The following is a 14,344-nucleotide window of genomic DNA, read 5'->3' on the forward strand; positions in this document are numbered from 1 at the left end:
GGATGCTCAGAAATATCCTGGTACACAACTTGCAGCTAAGAACATCAGCCACCATTAAAACACTGCTATAAACCCAAATGCTCAGAGTTAAAGCCTTAAATGTTAAAAGGTTATCACACACTTACCGGGTTTCTTATTTATTGTTCCAGTTTTGCCAGCATAGCCAGAAGCCTACAAAGACAAAACAACAACCACCTTTAATGTGCAGTAAAATCAGTACAGTTTACACTGTAAAAGCACATAGAGATTTTAACTTTAAACCCATATTTAACAAAACACCATCCTGCAGAGAGAGAGAGGCAGTGTGACACTGGCTACAGCTCTGATTTAGCATTTAAGCTACTAAGGATTTTCTTTTCTGTCAAGTACATTAACTTCTGCTCAACCTGCCTAAGAGCTGGGTGCCAACAGAAAAAAATAGAGAGAAAATACTGCATGTTATTTCTCAGAATATGAACTCACATCTGGATCTTTTGGTCTGACATAATTGGAGGGGAAGATTCCAGTTCTGTTATTGATGCTCCCAGTCCACCACTCCCCTTCCTTCTGGGTCACCAGGATCTCCTCCCCTTCCATGAATGTCAGGTCACCAGGCTCAGAGCTTGAGTATGGATAAAGGGCAATGTACTCTGTGCAAAGAGGAGAGAACAGCTTCACATGGGCATAAAGGAACCTCAGATGTGAGAAAGGGGTATCAGCATTCTCCAGAGTGTTCACAACAGGGACCACAGCAGTGTGCTCATAACAGGGGTCACACCTTCACAAGTCTGAACTGACCTGTCTACCTGCTTGACTGTAATCACATTTACTCTTACAGGTACACAACTTTGTAATGAAAAAACATAAGTACAATTAAAATGTAATGGGGGAAGCATGGAGATACACTAGAAATTTTTCTGCAGTAATACTTGTTTTCTCTACTCCTTACTGATTGTAAGACAATGATGCACATTCAGGATATAAAAAATCTTCTATGTCTTTACAGAACAGCATAACACAGTAGAGAATACGATGAAGAGAGCTCTGCTTATGGGTTTTCAGAAATACATTCATGCTAGAGCAGAAGTCTTAATAACAGAACCTAGGTCTATGCTGAACTTGAATTACTTCTAACCTTAAGCTCCTACTGTAGAACTCTTGAATCAACAGCTGAACATTTGCACTGTGTCTTTTGGTCAAGCACTCAAAGTGCTGCTCAGAAACTACTCACAAACTCGACCATATTTACAAGTCACTAAGCAGAACCAGACTGTAGCATTAGTTGGCATTTTTCATGCTGTCTTACCCTCTCCTGCTGTGTGACTCTGGGTATTAGGCCTTTTGTTTACAGCTGCATAAATAGCTTCTGGTCTGCAGAAAGAAGGAAAAAAAAGCTTTGTGTTACCAAGAGGCTGATCAAGAGCAAATCTCTCAATTCACATGAGACTAAGATCACTTTGGTCATATCAGAGCTGGTACTGACTGTGAATTAACTGCAAAGATTTCCCCGACTATCAAACAGTGCCAAGTATTATTGACATTTAATATATTTATGGCACCCAAGAGCACACCACTTAAAAAAATACTATGTGATAAAAGGGAAGAGATACATTCACAAATTCTGTTATTCAAAAGAAGCAAATTAAAGATTTTGACTAAATTCTCTTATTCTGAAGAATTTCTAAGAAGTTTTAGCAGAATGCATGAACGGAACAATTTACACACAGTGGTGCAGCAACCCCAGCAGTTACCAGACTTTACCTGAACAGTTACCCTGAAGCATTAGAACAGGCATAATGATCTTTTCAAGGGAAAAACACACTACTGCTCTGTGCAGAGCTTACTTAGTTTTGGGTCATTTAGAAATTGGCACCTTTAGAGGCAGAATGCAACTGCACTGCAAGAGAAGAGACTTGGTAATGAACAAAAAGTCTGGCACTTGATGAATAATCAAACACCACTGATGTTTCACAGCATCAGCCCAGCAAGACTTAAGTTACACAGCAGTGAGCCCATCATTACTTGGCTTGTCAGAATGAAATAATAAAAGCCTAAAATAACACGGTGTAAATTCTAAAGGGCATTTATGTTCTGCACACTAAAGCACTGCAAGAATTTTGCACTCTAAACCACCTCTTTTTGCAAACTGCTGAATAAAACAACAAGAAAAGTCACACTTACTCCTCTTTCTTGGTTTCACTCCCAGGTAAGAGCTTGACATAGGACTTTGGAAACCAACCCCTTCCTCCATGTACCTCTCCAAACCACCAGTTCTCCTGCTGCTCCAGGACAGTGATGATGTCATTCTTTGAAAAATTCAAGTGGTTATCTTTTTTTGCAGTCCAAGAGCAAAGTGCTTGTGCTTTTAGGTTCTCTACAGGCTGCCCCTGTAAGACAGAAGTTATGTTGATTGACTACACTGCCCAAAACTGGTTCAATTGCTAAAAACAAACGCTGGTGGATCTTCTATTGGAAGTTTAAACAACTTCATTCTTAAGTGATGGCTGAAAAGTTTTGTTTACATCAATGCATGCATGCTACTCAGTTTCTTATTAGTTAGAAATATCTTCTGTGTTTAACTATAGGTGAAAATTATTTTAGAATTGTGGAAGATAAGTCTTCTTGCTCAGTGGTCCCTGGAAATATATGGAATTATATCAATGCACTTTAGTAGAATATTTAGATGAGCTTTTCATCCTCCAGCCTGCTCAGTGCACCCAGCATTAGCAAAGTTGTGTGGTGTTCTGTTTTTTCTTTAAATGATTTTAATGAATCTGAAATACAGCAAATTCTGCACAAGGTACCTGTCCATGAACAGGTGAAACAGATCCAGGGGACACAGTGCGAGTAAAAGCTGATTTCTGCTGCCAGGCTGTGTTAACATTCAGGCTGGAAAAGGGGACGTTTTGGTAATCAGATTCTTCTGCAGATTTACTTGGTGAAAGTGGTCTGCAAATTGAACACAAGGCATATTTATCAAATTACAACTTTTATTTAGAAAGTACCTCAAGCAGAGAACTTTTTTTTTAACATCTATAGAACTGATATTCTATACAATGCAAAGCACACTATCAAACACTTAAAATTTTCCAAGCTAAGGCTTTCAAGAAGGTTTTTCAATAAGTTTTCTGCGTTATATTTTAAAAACAAACATCAAGTTGAAACTATACAGTACATTATGTGCTAGCTAAATTTAGAAAAAGCAATTTAAACACAAACATAACAACTCACTCTGAAGCAGCTGAGGTAGTAGATAAAGATACTGTAGGAGGAAGTAAGGCTTTCTTAGGAGATAAAGCTTTTTCTCCTTCTGGTAGTTTTTCTACATAATTGCACGGAAACCAACCAAAATGTCCTTGAAAACTCCCATAAAGCCAACCAGGCTCTCCCACAGTTTTTTCATCAACCTATGGACAAGAGGAGAAATACAAAGAATTAGCAGCATGAAAGGAGCAGGGTACCTGGTGTGTGTCAGCACCTGCTGGCTCTCTGACCTGACTGCGGGCAGTGCCCACACCAGGATCAGCATTTCCACTCTGCCCTGGCAGAACTGAGCTGATTTTGCTCTGTGATGATGCAGCTGCACTGGTTTCAGACACAGGTACAGACAGACCTCAGGGACCCTTCAAATAGGCCCCAGATATGCACATGGGGATCATGCAGTGCCTCTGAGCCACTCTGTCCTGCCAAAAATGCCCATGCACTATGCTGGATTCTGCTGAATGTGCAGCCAAGAGGCAGGGGCTGCTGAACCCAGCAGAGCAGGAAACAACTGCTGCTGTTCTGCTCACAGATATAATTAACTCTGTCAGCTGACTGCATCCAAAACACATCAAAAATTCTGTTATTTACTATATGATTAAGTATAGAACATCCTTAAACATTGACAACAATACTGAAGCTTCCATTATGCTGCAAATTAGCCAGTTAGTGAAAATTGGCTAAAAATTAGCAGCCCATCAAATACTATCAGCTGGTTGGCTTAGCTGGGGTTTGGGATGCAAGAGGAGGAGGAGGAGGTGGCAGCTGTTAGCCTATTTCTGAAATCAGTTATCAGCACTTAAATGAGACAATTGCAGCTGAGAGGGAAGTCAAAGCAGAACCTACTTCTCTTGTTCCCTTTTCCATGGTTCATTGGTATGAAAATGCAAATAAACACTTTAACACTGTCAAACTGAAAGCTAATTTAGTCAAGTGTTTTAATATTTTGTACCACATTGCTTTATATATTCTTCCTCATCACCTACTTGTATCACTTACAGTCTGAATGAGAAGGAACCACACACACTTACACATTAGAAACTGTATTAACACGGTTGTAAATCAGTTTTCACACATTCACCTGCAGGCAAAGACTTTCAAACAAGTGCTAATAATTAATATACATTAAATAACACATATTTCAACTGAGATGCCACAAAGCATTTCCAATCTTATGGCCCTACTGTAATATTATAGACAGCAAATTCATAAAAGTGCTACAATAAATGGACACAGAATAAACTGCTCTAAGTGTCTGCCTGAGGGAGGATTGATAAAGAGAATCACAGATTCATAGGATGGTTTGAGTTGAAAGGGATCTTAAAGATCACCTGGTTCCACCCCCTCTGCCAGGGGCAGGGACACCTTCCACTAGACCAGGTTGCTCAGGCAGAAATCTCTGTTAAGAATACACTGGAAAACAGTATTAAGATTCAAAAGAACTTTCACATCTACTTGTTAAATAACTAATTTGATTTCAATTCAAATGCCATCAATAAATAATGTCTCTATCTACTATGCTCCTATTTCAAGCAAACACTCAGAAGCCAACTCAACTTGTACATGTGCAGTGAACTGCAACAACTACATTGTTTCTGATCTACTAATTTTAGAAAGTTTATGTTCAGCATTCACTGTTCTTATATTTAAAGAGACTGTCAACATATCCAGGAAGTGTAAAACTCAGGGAAGTATTTTGGCTGAACTAATCCTAATTTCACCTGTTTTTCAAAAAATAAAGCAGCAATCCAGTTTAAAGTTAGATGTGAATAGCAAATTTTACCTGAATTATATCTCCAGTATTAAAGCTCATCTCATCGTGGTTCCTTGCCTCAAACGGATACAAAGCTCTGTAATTTACCACGGCAATGGAATTCCTCGACTCTGCAGCACCAGCTGCATTACCTGGAAGGTCAGAAGATCAGTTACCACTCTGACAGCTGAGAGACAAACACTCAGCTGCAGCCCCATCACTCTGAACAACTGGCAGGATTATCAGTTCTTGCCCCAGACACTGTGCAGGTATCAGAGGAGATCACCAGGGCATCAGTTTAGCACACCACTCATGGAAATGTAACTGAGACAACAAAGTGCATTGATTTCTGCAGTGATAAAAATCACAAAAACACAGAATAGGTTGGGCTGGAAGGGACCTTAAAGGTCAAATAGTTCCAACCCCCTGCCATGTGCATGGACACCTGCTAGACATCATTAAAAATGACATTTTCATCTTCTCTTCCCTCGTCACACTGCGCTGGCTAAGCCAGTGCTTCAATAAAGCCTCATTTAACATCACTATAACATCCCAAGCTGAAAAGATCCCGCTGTTGCAACAATAAGTGTTCAGCAGCATGTGTGAAGATTTTTTTAAGAAACCTGTAACAGCAAAATATCACAATTTCTATTTTCTTTGCATCTCCATTCTCCAAGTCAGTGACTGATGTTGCAAACAGGGAGTGTTTTACAAGGTTTAGTTGAGGTGTGCAGATATGTTTCAGCCCTGTTCTCATTTGATCCTTGCTGAACTCAGTGAGAAAAGTGGCTAATGAAAACTGACAAGAATTAATGAAGGATGAAATCAAATGTGTCTTTAGTGAAAATATTGTTCAAGCACTATTTTTCTGAGTCCCACAGCTAGAGTTAGGTCTAGTCATTCAGTTCTTTGGTTTTTTTATCAGACGCATTGAGCAATGCAAAAATAAACTGCATTTCATTGTTAATAAATCACTTTCCTGAGCATTACCTGGCCATCTTTCATCAATGGACAAACCCCCTCCATATTAGCACTCTGTTTTAATGGAAGAAAGTGCAAGCCTAGGAAAAACCTAAAATACTATGGTTGCCAGCAACTGCTATTTGTTGGCCATGATCACTGAAAGATTTGACACCAGAGTCATAGGTGCTGAAAACTGGCAGAAGTAACTTAAGTTTATAGGATCATTTATAACTGACAAAAGACACAAACCACTGCTGTTTTGGGTGTTTTTCAATTGTATCTTAAGCAAGAAGTCTACCATAGAGTCAATGGTAGCACACATGAAGAGTGAAATAACACTCAGGAAAGTAAAAGCCCAAAAGTCTAACGATTTTGATATTACCTTCATTTTTCCACGGTGGCTTAAGACTTTTCCCCTCTGTTGGCTTCAACAGATCTGCAAGCTTTTCATTTATGTTTATTTTAGAAATGTGTTTCTCCACCTCTTGAGAGTTGCTTGTTTCTTTTATCTTTTTTATCTCCTCATTCTGCTTGCGCCGCTCCTCAGCTTCTTTTGCTATTTGTTCTTGCTTTCTTTTATCTTCTTCCAGTTGCCTCTGCCTTTGTTGTTCCACCTCCCTCAAGATTGTGTCTTGTCTATTTTTCTCCTCCTCTGCAAGAAGCTGTTGTTTGTTTTCCCTTTCTCTCACCATGGCAGCTGCTTCTTCAGCTTTCAGCTTTTCTTGGACTTTTTCCTGCATTCGTTCTTCCTCCAATCGCTTCTTTTTCTCTTCCTCTTCCCTTCGGATATTTTCCTGCCATCGGTTCTCCTTCTCCCGTTTTGCTTTCCTGGTTGAAAGGAATGAGAGGTAAGGGAACATTGATATAAAAATGAATGAGATTGTGTTCCTACAGTAATCAGTGACACTTGTCAGCAAAACTGAGTTTATGACCTTGATCGCTCTGCTCTCAGGGTCATCTGCTCTGCTGCAGAACATGGCTTAACATGGGTGCAGTAAAAATAACTGTAAAATAATTCCACAAACAAATAACAAATGGATTAAAATTCAAGAATTTTAATCCATCATCTGTGCAGTACCTTCATGAGCACTTCTGCCCACCTGCATCCTGATGAGCAAGAACTGATCTGCTAATTGAACCAACCTGGATTTAAGCTCTCCAGCAAGGCAGTATCCAGATCTCCTGACTGGAAACAATGACTTCCAGAGAGATTAATTTCACTCAGGTACATAGATAAAAATAGCCTTTGCATACTGATCTTGGCAGCTTGGTATTTTTGCCTTCAGCAGTTGCAATCTATCCAATGTGCTTATCCCTGCCAGGACCACACTGCAGCAGACAGGATCTGGAAACCTGACTGTATTCTCTGAAATTATTTGGATGCTACCCTGTGCCTCAGCTGTCTAAAGAAGTCAGTATCCAATACAACACAATATTTTAGCTGTCAAGACCTTCCTTCTGAAGAGAGAGCATCTAATCCTTTGGGGTATCTTCTTAAAAATGTCTAGATGTCATTTTTTCATCCATTCCCTGTGGGACATCCACTCCTCTGTTGGGCATTTTAATGTTTCCAAGCACATGGCAGGATCCAGTAGGAGCTGTGCAGTGATGCTGTTACTCCATCACACAGCTGTGCCCAACCAAAAAATTAACAGGCTATCATGACACATATGGCACATGGTTCTCTTAAACAGACTGTCACAAATGTTATAAAACTTCATCACACACAGCAGAAGGCTGTCATAAGCAAAGCCCATGAATCACCCACACTACAAGGTCACTAGCTCTGTTTCTTTAGTCAAACCAAATATAAAAGTGAAAATCTCAAATTCAAACCCTCTTACGTGAGTGGTACTCCACATAAAATGCTTCCTTTAAGGCAACCAAAAGGATGTATTTTTGCATTAAAAATATAGATCTTATCTTAAAAGTCAGACCAGCATTATTTTGTTTTAAGAACTGCAGCACTGATACACACTCAGCCATTACCTTGCAGCCTCATCTTCCAGTCGCTTCTTCTGTGCCAGTTCAGCTCTTCTTTTTTGTACCTCTCTTATTTTGTCCTGTTTGATCCTGTGGAGCTGCTCCAAGGCTAATTGCTGTGTGCTGTAACTTTCCCTCAGGTCCTAGGGAGGGAACAATGCAATACATAAAAGGGAATAAAGCCAATCTTTGAGAAAACATCCAGGCATTTAATGCTTTTTCAACCAAGTTTTAATACAAATGGCTGAAGTAGTATTAAGTTATTAATAGTCCATGGAGGTCACTGCAAAGAAAGTCAAATCAACAGAAGTATAAAAGGAGATGGCAGGTTTGCAAAGTCAGTGATGTAATTTGGGCTTTCAAAGAGCCCTTCCAGTCCTACACCTGCTGGAAATGCCACCAGGGAGAGGGGAAGATACAAAACTTAGTGTTCAAACAAACGTTACTGAAGGCAGAACTGTGTTTTAAGTAACTACAAGGAGGCAGATTTCAGCTGAAAGCCAACACTGTACCATAACCTGAGAAAGCATCCTGCAGCAGGGTGCTCACCCTTAATTCTTCCTGAGTGATCTGTCTCATGTTTGAACCAGAAAAACTTCATAAATAAACCCAGCAGTCTTACCACTGTGGGAAACCAGAGCTTAAAGACACTAACTCTGACTGGACTTTTCCTGCACTTGTCAACTTCTCAATTTTAATATTTTTCTTTTTGAACACATCCTTCAATTCCTATTCCACCTCCCTCTGATAACAATCTTTTTTTCCAAGCAAAAAATCAGCATGAATCTTTTGGATAACTGAATTTACAGACCAAAAAAAAAATCAACAATAATAGAATTATTTTAGACTGTACTTTGGCATGTTGCAAAACACCTCTAAGATACTTCAGTCATTTTTCTTAGGAATCTTGCTGATATACATTGAGCAATGCAACAGGTAAAAAAACCTGACTTTTTGCATCTGATCTCATAAACACAAATAAAGCAATTCAGAATGAATCATTCCCACTGCAATATGCACCTCTACCAATAATCACATTGCCTAAGAGATACCAGTGCAATTTATATGACAGAGGTAAGATAACAAGATTGCTGTGTCACTGTAGCAAACTAAACAAACTAAATCAAGCAATTGACTAAAATTCTTTTCTCAAATATATTCAGTTGGGAATATTCCTCCTTCTTATTTTGCCCAGAACTTCAGGAGCACTATGGAAGCAAATTTACATTAGAAAAACTCTCACATCTTTAAGGACAGAAAATCCCTCATGCAAAGCAAAATGAAAAGCTCATTTAGGTAATTCTGTTGTTTTATTTCCTCACAAATTATCCTGAAAGTATTTTTGACCTCAGCAGACACAAGTAGTGTTGAAAGACAGCAAGTAGGTTTTAGTACTGGGTTAATCTGGAAGTTTGACAGCATTGTGCTTGCCACACTGTATAATGCACTCTGATGCTACTTCTAGACTTTTAAACTTGGACAAGAACTCAAATATCTGACTCACAGCTTAGAGATGGAAAAGTGAGAAAAGACACTGTTTCCATCTGAGACTACTTTTTTGGTTCATGTTACTTTAACTAGCAAGAAAAATGTTTGGGTGAAACAACTTAGAGATCAGTCCATTAAGAAATTTAAAGTCAGTATTTTGCTCTCAGTATTCTGCAGTTTGGATTTCTAAGCAGGTAAGGATGTTAAGTCTTTAAGAGGATGTATAAGCTAGCAGAAAGAAAAACAGCCTACTGATTTTCTTTTGGGAAAATAGATTTAATAGAAGTTGCACATCCAAACAGAAAGGGTAAGCAGAGAAAAATTGCGAAATAATTAACAAACAAAAAAGCCAAAGATTAGAAAATAACCTTAAGTAAGAGGAAGAGGTTGTTGAGACAGCTTAGCAGAGACAAAAGGCACTGAAGAACAGAATCATCCATATTCTCACACTGTAAGATAAGGTAGACAAAAAGCCAATTAATCTTTGCACTGTATTTTGAAAAACATATTTTAGGGAAGAATGAACTGTGGATGCAGCCACTGAACACAGCAAGCCATGCAGTACACAAGTAACTGAAAGTGCCCATTGCATGAAGCCACTTTTAAAAAGAAAACAAATTCCTTACATGTTTACAAATTTCTGTGGCTTTTTTATAAACTGGAGAGTGCAGAGCCCTCGTGCTGGCCCAGCATTAATCCATTATTTAAGGAACAAGTTCTCACCAGTGCCACTTGGAGTAAGCTGGCAAATAAAGTTAAATGGATGTGTGCTACCCTGTGAGAGCTGCCTGAGGTTTTAGGCAGGCCAAGAGTTGCCTCAGAAACAAAATTTCAGAGCCAGTGATCAACAGCTCTTACCTTACAACAAATTAATGAATAATAACAATAATTAATGAATAAGTGGCCTAGACTCACTTTTAAGGATCATACCCAAATCTGCTACCAGACCTGGCACAGTGTACTGTGAAACTACACAGGTCTATCAATACAAGTCAAGTGTTCAGTACACAATTCAAAAATAGCAGCAAATATGACCTCATACTGCAAGAACAGAATGTGCAAGAGCATGAAAAACTTTAATTCAAAATCAAAATGAGTTCTAGAAGGCAAAAGGTGAGAGTGAGTAATAGTTAAGTCATGCAAAACAACAGTTAGCAAGAGACTCATAATTTAGTACATTAGCAATAGGTTTGCATTATTATTGTATTATTTACTCCAAGACTTTTGATAATTCTTTTTTGACACTGAAGTTGGGGAAGACTTTTTGGAAGCCTGGTGAAAGTGGCACCAATCTTTATGATAGGATGAAGAAATAAAATACAGTGCTTACAAGTGTAGGATATTTAGATAATGCGAGTACCTTAAGCTGACTGTTAAATTCATCCATTTCAGCAAGTTTAGAAGCAGTTTCTTTCTCAAGGGCATCTAGTTGTTCCTTAAGTCTTTGGCATAATTCTTCCTTTTCTTGGGACTTCTTCTGCACTGAATTGACTCCTGTACCTGCATAAGGAAAGACAAGCAATTTTACAGGTCTTTCTGGTTTTTTTTTTCAAATTTTTTCCCCAGTTTTTAATCGTTATTTGCCTATTATATACACAATTTCAACCTCCTTCCTCACAAAAATTCCTTGATTTACCTTTCCATTCATATACAGTATGAGGAAGAAATATCCCCAACACTGAACTAAGGCACACAGGCATTCCATGCAATACATACAGAATCATTTTCAAGTTGGTTTTTTTTTTAAATATCAGATCAATGAATCCAAAGTTTTTCTAGAGACTTCCAGTGTAATTTGAAGTAAAGACCAATGTAAACTTTACATAAATGAACCTCCTTGTGTTTAGACTACCAAAAAAAAGACAAATTGTAATAATGTCTGTGAGCTACAGTCTGTTCAAATAAAGTTTTAAGCAAAATCTGTGCTTTCTTGTCAAAATGTGTTTGTTTGCCCCTTATTTGGAACATAAAGGAGATAATGGAATGCAGATGAGACAATGGCACTAACTGGGAAGATGCAGAAGTGAAAGTGTTATTTAACACCTCTGTAGCCTTCAGCCTTGATTACAAGGGATGGGAAACCAGCAAGGCAATCAAGAACAGAACCCATGTGCAGGCACTTACTCTGAGTGTTTTCAAGTTGAGCATTTTTTATCCTTTCATTTAACAACTGTTTTTCAGGAACCAAATAGATTAGTTTATTCTGATAGTCCTGTAGATGTTGAAGAGAACATAACAAATTTTTAATATTGTTTATGAATCATTAAGTAAAACAGAATGACTTTTCAAATGTAGCTTCAATCATGTTAATGAAACAGGGATGCAAGTTATCATTACTGGATAAAGAAAAAAATTACTTCCATACTCTTAATAATATTACAATTGAAAGCTTTTGACCCCAAACCACTAACACAGCTGGAAAAATATTTACCACACATGCTAAAAGTGTCAATATTATCACAAGACCATTTAAGGTCTGTGATAAGGACTGCCCCAAGCCTGACATAAAACAGTAACAACATGAAAAGAAGTTTCCCTGATGAGCAGAAGCATCACACAAAAATATGGCAGAGGATAATTGATGGTAGTCAAGTGATTAGAAATAATTAATGTCTTGTTACTGAAATAGAGGAAAAAAAAAAGATAAAAGAGCAGCAAGGCAATTCAACCTAAACACCAACTTGGTCTGAACACAGGACAACATTCCTCAAAAAAATCAGAGTTGGGAGCCACAGAAGAATTCAAAATTAAAGAGAAGTCTCTATTATCAGTCCACAAAAGAACAGCTGAGGTGTTCACAACTGTTATTTAACTCTCAGCTCATTTTAGAACATATAATAATTCGTTTAACACCACACACAAAAGAAAAGCCTCTGTAATGCTGACAGTCTTGCCTATTTCCTCTCTCCACTGCAATCCAACTGACTCCATATTCCTCCCTATGGAGATGCATTATCAACAGCACTATGGAAACACAGAATACAGTAAAAGAAAACCATAAGCTTAACAAAGTTACACACCTCAAGCTGTTGCTGTAGTTGTTTGACTTCCATGATTCCTTGGTCATATTTCCTGTCCAAAGCCTCCAGCTCAGTTTTGCGCATTTGCTTTTTAGTACGAATATCCTGCAACCTGCCTGAGATCTGCTGATGTTTGTCAGTCTGGAAAGAAAGCAGAGACAGATTACACCACAGATGGCAAAAATCCCTTCCACTATGCCTGTGGGCAGGTTAGCTCACAACCAGTTCTCTGAAACAATCCAAAATATCTGCTTTAGATCAGTCATCCAAAACAGAGTGGAACACCTAGTGGGCCATTATTGAAGGCATTAGTATTTGTATAAAGTACTGTATTTCAGCATATGTGGTGAAATTCTGGTCTTACCAAGGCTTCTAGCTCAAGATTAAGGCTCTTCTTTTTAGAGGTCAACTTGACAATTTCTTCTTGTTCCCTGTTACGCTGATTAAGAAGTTCTTGGCGACGGATTCTCTCCCATTCCAGTCGTCGCTGGCGCTCGAGCTCCTGCTTTGCTGCCTGAGGGAAAGTTACATTACCTTAAATTACAGTGGAGATGCAGAACTCAGAGACCATGATTTAATATAATGTGCTCTACTTCTAAACAGAACAACAGCAACACAACATAATGTCTTCTCTGAAGTTCTCTTACACACTTCAGCATCAAGAATGCAGGAAGTGATCCTACAAGATTCTTCGTGCCACACTCCTGACTCTGGATGATAAAAGCTTCATAATTCAGAAAGCCTCTGCAGCTTGGAATATTGCCCATAAAACAGCACATTGACAGATCCTGCTTGTAACATCCTTTGAGTATTTCACAGAACTACATAAAATATGGAAGTGTGATGCATGCACTCAGACACCAAGTAGAAGCAAATTTGTCTCAAGTTCGGCTGTCAAAATGTTATCAATTATGAATTCAGTAGAGTCTTGCTCGGAATACAAATTTTGGCAAAAATGCAAGAAATATGCCCAAGAAAATCTCATCTGCCCCGTGAAGGATCTGAAAATCTTTAACCTTTACCAACATTTGTAACAGACACAAATAATGTTCTCTGTCCAAGACAACCTGACATCAGCCAGGCCAGCAGACAGAACCAAAGGCAGCGCTCAAACCCTGGGTGCTGCATGCACATACACATTCCTCAGAGCATTAAGAAGCAATGTTAAGGGAACAACCTCGCGCCTTTCTATTTCTTTCCTCCTTTCTTCTTCCCTTTGTCTCTCCAGCTCTCGTTGTCTCTCCAGCTGCCTTTCCATTTCCAGTTGCCTCTTCCGTTCCTGCTCCTGGCGTTCCTTCTCTCTTCGCTCCTGTTCTTCCCGTTCTTTCTGAGCCTTTCTTTCAGCCTCCCTCTGCTGCTGCTCCAGCAGGACCTGTCGGCGTTTTTCCAGCTCCATATTTCCCCTCTCATAGTTGGCTTTCCTTTTGTCCTCAAATGTCACTAAAATAAGGAAAGGTCGTTATTTGTGCCCTGTGCAAAACACTGCTCTCAAACAAGGACCTCAGTTATGCCACTAAAGATAGATACTTCTTGGCAAGCTCAGGTTGTTCAGTCATGGATGATGTAAGCATCTTCCATTTGTTAAAGTATTATTTTTCTGTTCAAAAATACCTCTACATTTTCCTAAGTATATTCCAACTGAGGGGAAAAAAAAAGAAGAAGAAAAAGTTCCAGTTTTAAATGACCACAAAAATTACTTGAATGTTACAGGAAAGCCTCTCACTCCACAGAATGAAAGATGAAGGAATGCTAGAGGAAAACATAAAAGAACAGCTTTTATAAGCTGGGAGAAGACCATCTGCTCTTAAAAAGGTTTTCCAGTGTGCAGGAAACATTAATGAATGGATAAAGAGCTTAGTTTTTCAGGGTGTTCCCTGTAAGAGTTCCTGGAGTTAGA

General features: G+C 38.7%; 1 protein-coding gene across 8 annotated transcripts in view; it reads right to left on the reverse strand.

Moving 5' to 3' along the window:
• The window catches only part of ITSN2 (intersectin 2), an 80,332-nt gene that overhangs the window by 23,201 nt on the left and 42,787 nt on the right, over nucleotides 1–14,344 (reverse strand). For 6 of the 8 annotated variants that reach the window (XM_033054124.1, XM_033054120.1, XM_033054121.1 and 3 more), the window contains exons 12-26: nucleotides 13,625–13,887; nucleotides 12,812–12,961; nucleotides 12,448–12,588; nucleotides 11,552–11,639; nucleotides 10,788–10,927; nucleotides 9,796–9,876; nucleotides 7,946–8,082; nucleotides 6,339–6,784; nucleotides 5,024–5,145; nucleotides 3,211–3,386; nucleotides 2,784–2,928; nucleotides 2,161–2,366; nucleotides 1,286–1,350; nucleotides 463–629; nucleotides 126–171 (exon numbers count right to left, since the gene is read on the reverse strand). In XM_033054124.1, the coding sequence (XP_032910015.1) occupies nucleotides 126–171; nucleotides 463–629; nucleotides 1,286–1,350; nucleotides 2,161–2,366; nucleotides 2,784–2,928; nucleotides 3,211–3,386; nucleotides 5,024–5,145; nucleotides 6,339–6,784; nucleotides 7,946–8,082; nucleotides 9,796–9,876; nucleotides 10,788–10,927; nucleotides 11,552–11,639; nucleotides 12,448–12,588; nucleotides 12,812–12,961; nucleotides 13,625–13,887 (2,373 nt within the window). The remainder of the gene's footprint in view (nucleotides 1–125; nucleotides 172–462; nucleotides 630–1,285; nucleotides 1,351–2,160; nucleotides 2,367–2,783; nucleotides 2,929–3,210; nucleotides 3,387–5,023; nucleotides 5,146–6,338; nucleotides 6,785–7,945; nucleotides 8,083–9,795; nucleotides 9,877–10,787; nucleotides 10,928–11,551; nucleotides 11,640–12,447; nucleotides 12,589–12,811; nucleotides 12,962–13,624; nucleotides 13,888–14,344) is intronic. The other 2 variants (XM_033054126.1, XM_033054125.1) reach the window with 1 other exon arrangement.

Source organism: Catharus ustulatus, chromosome 3, assembly GCF_009819885.2.
Source record: "Catharus ustulatus isolate bCatUst1 chromosome 3, bCatUst1.pri.v2, whole genome shotgun sequence".
Classification (NCBI taxonomy): domain Eukaryota; kingdom Metazoa; phylum Chordata; class Aves; order Passeriformes; family Turdidae; genus Catharus; species Catharus ustulatus.